At 47.9% G+C, this 5,000-nt stretch overlaps 1 protein-coding gene across 2 annotated transcripts in view; it reads left to right on the top strand.

The window, feature by feature from the left end:
- LOC127007942 (dipeptidase 1-like) overlaps nt 1–5,000 on the top strand; it is a 103,951-nt gene that overhangs the window by 1,977 nt on the left and 96,974 nt on the right. For both annotated transcript variants that reach the window (XM_050879469.1, XM_050879470.1), the window contains exon 2: nt 1,097–1,288. In XM_050879469.1, coding sequence (XP_050735426.1) covers nt 1,097–1,288 — 192 coding nt within the window. The remainder of the gene's footprint in view (nt 1–1,096; nt 1,289–5,000) is intronic.

The raw sequence follows: 5,000 nt of genomic DNA, 5'->3' as shown, positions 1-5,000 counted from the left end.
AGAGAGGCAGGGAGGAAGGAAGGGAGGAAGGTGGGAGGGATGGAAGGAGGGAAGAAAGGGAGAAAAGAAAAAAGGAAGGAAGGGAGGAAAGAAACGAGAGAGGAAAGAAAGGAAGGAAGGAAGGAAGCAGGGATGAAGGAAGGGAGGGAGAGAGTAAGGTATAGAGGGAGGCATGGAAGAAGGAAGGAAGGAAGAAGGGAGGAAGGAAGGAAGGGAGGGAGGTAGGGAAGTAAGGATGGACGGAAAGAAAGATGGGAAAGAGACAATGAATGAATGAAGGAAAGGAAGGAAGGAAAGAAGGAAGGAAAGGAGAGACAGAGAAGGAACAGAGGGAGGAAGGAAGGGAGGGAGGTAGGGAAGTAAGGATGGAAGGAAAGAAAGATGGGAAAGAGACAATGAATGAATGAAGGAAAGGAAGGAAGGAAAGAAGGAAGGAAAGGAGAGACAGAGAAGGAACGCAGGGAGGAAGGAAGGGAAAGGAAGGAGAGGGTCAGGGAAGGCTCTTAGATCTTCCTTGTCAGTCAGTCAGTCAATCATGGGGTCAGGAAATGCGTACAAAATACCCTTCCCTCTCCTTCCTTTCCTTCCTCTCTCTTCCTTTTTCCATTATTCAATTTTCCTTTGTTTTTCCTTTATTTCTATTCTTTATTCCTTTCAGTTAGTCAGTCAGTCATTCAGTCAGTTAGTCAGTCAGCCAGTCAGTCACGCATTCCTTGGTCAACGATTTCTGAATTACACTCGACTGGCTATGTGTGTGTGTGTGTGTGTGTGTGTGTGTGTGTGTGTGTGTGTGTAGACCGTGAATTCTCCACCAAAACAAAGCTCATGCCTATTTAAATGTGTGTTGAGTATGTATGTATGTATGTTTGTGTGTATGAATGTATGTGTGTCTGTCTGTGTGTCTGTTTGTCTGTCTGTCTGTATGTAAGTATGTATGTGTTTATGTGTGTGTGTGTGTGTGTGTGTGTGTGTATTTATGTATGTATATGTATAGCTATATGTGTGTATGTACGTATGCCTTCAAATATGTATACGTGTGTGTGTTTATATATATGTATGTGCACCTTTCTGTATGTGCGTGTGTGTGTGTCCGCAGGTGGGGTCATCGGGCGGGCGCAGGTGGCAAGGCGGCGGCGGCGGTGGTGGTTGCGATAGCGAGGACGGGGCTGGCTCGGCGGGCGGGTCTCGGCGCCTCAGCAGGAGTCTGGAGGACCTTCCCACAGACATCCAGGAGCACATTCTTCGCTGCCAGTGCTCCTGTGACCACCTCGGCTACGGCAACTTCGCGGTGAGTCCTGCAGGAGGGGAAGGGGTGTAGGATCCTTCATAAGTGTCCTTCATTCCTTACCTTCCTTCCTTACCCCTTCCTTATTTTCCCCTCTGCAACCCTTCCTTTCTTTCTTCCTCTTTTCCTACTGTAACCTCGCGATGAGTCCTGTAGGATGTGAAGTAGTCCGGGATCCTTCATTTTTGTCCTTCCTTCCTTCCTTCTTTCCTTCTTTTCCTCCTTGCTGTTTTTCCTTCCTTCCTTCTTTACCTCCTCTCTTCCTACGGTGTTGTTGGTGTGAGTCCTGAAGGATGGGAAGGGCTCCGGGTATCCTTCACTTCTGTCCTTCATGCTGGTCTTCCTTCCTTCCTTCCTTCCTCCCTTCCTTCTTATTCTCAGTGTTTCTATTGTCATTTCCTCCTCCTTCTCTCCCTCCCTGCCTCCTTCTCTCTGCCTCCTCCTCCTCCTCCGTCTCCATTCTTCTCCCTTCTCTTCTCCTCCGTCTTCCACATCATTCCACCTCACCTCATCTTCCTCTTACCCATTGTCCACTTTGTTTCGCTCCATTCCACGTCTCTTCCTCCTCCTCCTCCTCCTCCTCCTCTCCCTTCCTCCTTCTCCTCCTCATTCAGTTAGAAATTCCCTTCGATATATAAACTGATGGGGTCATTTTGTGCAATAGAATGAAGGTGGTGGTGGTGGTGGTGGTGGAAGGGAAAACTGCTGTAGTGGTGGTGAGTCTGGTGGAGGTGGAAGTGGTGGTGGTGGTAGTGGTGGTGGTGGAAGGGAAAGCTGCTGTAGTGGTGGTGAGTCTGGTGGAGGTGGAAGTGGTGGCGGTGGTAGTGGTGGTGGTGGAAGGGTATGCTGCTGTAGTGGTAGTGAGTCTGGTGGTGGTGGTGGTGGTGGTAGTGGTGGTGGTGGAAGGGAATGCTGCTGTAGTGGTGGTGAGTCTGGTGGAGGTGGAAGTGGTGGTGGTGGTGGTGGTGGTGGAAGGGAATGCTGCTGTAGTGGTGGTGAGTCTGGTGGAGGTGGAAGTAGTGGAGGTGGTGGAGGTGGTGGTGGTGATAATATTAGCATCACCAGTATCATCACCATCATTAGCAGTAGTGGTGGTGGTGGAGGAGGTGGAGGTGGTGGAGGTGGTGGAGGTGTTATCGGCGGACCAACTTTACACCCTCTCTGCTCCACTGGGAATCGAACGAGGATGTAAGTTACACACACACACACACACACACACACACACACACACACACACACACACACACACACACACACACACACACACACACACACACACCTGGCAGTAACGGTTGATGTTTAGTGGATATTAGTATTACAACGCTTTGAAATGTGATTGGATGCTGGCAGGAGGAGGAGGAGGAGGAGGGAGGGGGGGGGAGGGGGGGGGGCAAAGTCATGTTCACCTCACCCTCCTATTCATTAAACTCAACAGAACATTTATTAACCTATTCCTACCCTGGTCATTGCCTTTCACTTTCATTTTACTTTCACTTTCACTTTTTCCATTGTATTCGTATTGTATTGTATTGTATTTCACACCTACGCCTCCCTATACCTGTGATTTCTGTTGATGAGGAAGAGGAAGAGGAAGAGGAGGAGGATAAGTAAGAAGTAGTAGAAGTAAGGAGGCACTTGGTTTAAAGAGAAAGAGAAAGAGGAAGAGGAAGAAGAAGAGGAAGAGGTGTAGGAAAAGGAAGGAGAAATAGACAAAGTTAGGAAGCTCTAGTGTTAATGAGGAAGAGAAAGAGGAAGAGGAGGAGGAAGAAGAAGAAGAAAAGGAGGAAGACGAGGAAACGTAAGGAAAAATAAGATAAATAAGGAGTCTCATAGGTTGATGTGACGGATTTGAGCACTGAGACCACGCGTAGTTACTATAGTGTATGCCCTTCCTAACATTAAAACCCTCGAAAAATTACAATACAGCAATAGACGAAGTAAGAAGACTCAAACGCTAATGTGACGGATTTGAGCACTGAGGCAACGCGTAGTTACTATAGTGTATGTCCTTCCTAGCATTTAAACCCTCGAAAAACTTATAACACCAGCAAAAGGCGAAATAAGAAAACTCAAACGCTAAAATGTTCCGGATTTGAGCACCGAGGCAACAAGCAGCTATAGCGTATGGCCTGACTTACCTTACGCCCCAGTCTCGGCAAAGTTTGAATGGCGGCGATAGGCGAAGCTCTTTAAAACTTGGGTGTGAAAGTTCCGGCGGTGATCGGAGGCAGGTGTGACTGAGAGGCGAGGCTGCAGGCGCTTGTGTCACGCTCTACGGGGAGGCTTTTATGTGCCTGATTGGATGTGAGGTGAGTTAGGTGTGCTTGCCTCTCTCTCTCTATCCCTCCCTCCCCCTTTTCTGGTTCCTTCCCTCCCTCCCTTTCTCTCTTCCTCCTTTCCTACTTCCATTCTCCCTCCCTCGCTCTCTTCTTTCTTCACTCCCTCATTCGTTCCTTACTCCCTACCTACCTCTCTTCCCTGCCTTCCCTCCCTTCCTCTGTCCCTCCTTTTTTTTTTCCCTTCCTCCTTCCCTTTCTCCCTCCCTTCCTTCCTCTCTCCGTCATTCCTTAATTCCTTTCCTCTATTTTCCCTTCCTCTTATTCCTCCATCTCTTCCTCCCCTTCTTCCCTTCCTCTAATCATCCTTCCATCTCTTCTTTCCTCCCTCTTTCATTCCCCCTTTCTCCTTTCCTTCCCTCCTTCCCTTCCTCTATCTCACCTTCCATCCCCTCCTTCCTTCCCTCCCTCTCCCTTCCCTCCCTTCCCTCCCTTACGACTTCCTGACTACCTGCCTGCCTGAATACTTGCTTCCATACGTTAAATTCCAAGGGTGTGACACAGACGTTCTCATACCATACGCCTGGCAGGAGTAAGGGGCTGCGATACGTCCAATAGGCGGCCCGTAACGTTATGTGCGTGGAGGCGGGGGGAAAGGATGCGTGGGTGGCTGGCTTCCATATGCTAACGTGTGGGAGAGTTGAGGTTATGTGCCTTTGTCATATATTAAAGGCACAGAACAAGGTATGGAGAAGTTGAAATGTGTGTGTGTGTGTGTGTGTGTGTGTGTGTGTGTGTGTGAGAGAGAGAGAGAGAGAGAGAGAGAGAGAGACTAGATATGGACGGCAATGTTATGTGTGCGTGTGTCCTGCTTTCCATATGCTAACGTGGGTCAAAAGTTAAGTTTATGGTCTACATTATATCAGACGGAAAACAAGGGATAGAGAAAACGGTATGTGTGAGAGAGATGTTAAACGTGGGTGCTGACTCCCTTTCCATATGTTAACCTTCAATATAGTTAAGTTTACGTTTACGAGTTGAAAGAAGGGAAATATTGGAAAGGGAGAGAAAGGAAGGAGGAAAAATAAAATAAAGGGAGAGAAAGGAAAGAGAGGCATGAGAGAAAAAAGAAGAAATTGAAGGAGAAATATAAGAAAAGGAGATAAAGGAAGGATGAAGGAGAATTATATTAGAATAAGGGAGAGAAGAAAGGAAGAATATTAGAGACAAACACTACCTCCCTTCCCTCTCTCCCTTCCTATTTTCATTCGCCTATTCCTCCTTTTATCCCTTCCTCCCTTCCTCCTTCCCTCCATTCCTTCCCTCTCTTACTCTGTCCCTCCCTTCTTTCTTTCCCTTCCTCCTTCCCTTTCTCCATCCCTGCCTTTCTCTCTCCGTCATTCCTTCCTTTCCTCTATCTTCCCTTCCTCAGCCTGTGT

The sequence above is a fragment of the Eriocheir sinensis genome, chromosome 36, assembly GCF_024679095.1.
Source record: "Eriocheir sinensis breed Jianghai 21 chromosome 36, ASM2467909v1, whole genome shotgun sequence".
NCBI classification, from domain to species: domain Eukaryota; kingdom Metazoa; phylum Arthropoda; class Malacostraca; order Decapoda; family Varunidae; genus Eriocheir; species Eriocheir sinensis.
Note: the sequence above shows the minus strand (reverse complement) of the source record. Positions and strands in the feature narration are given on the sequence as shown.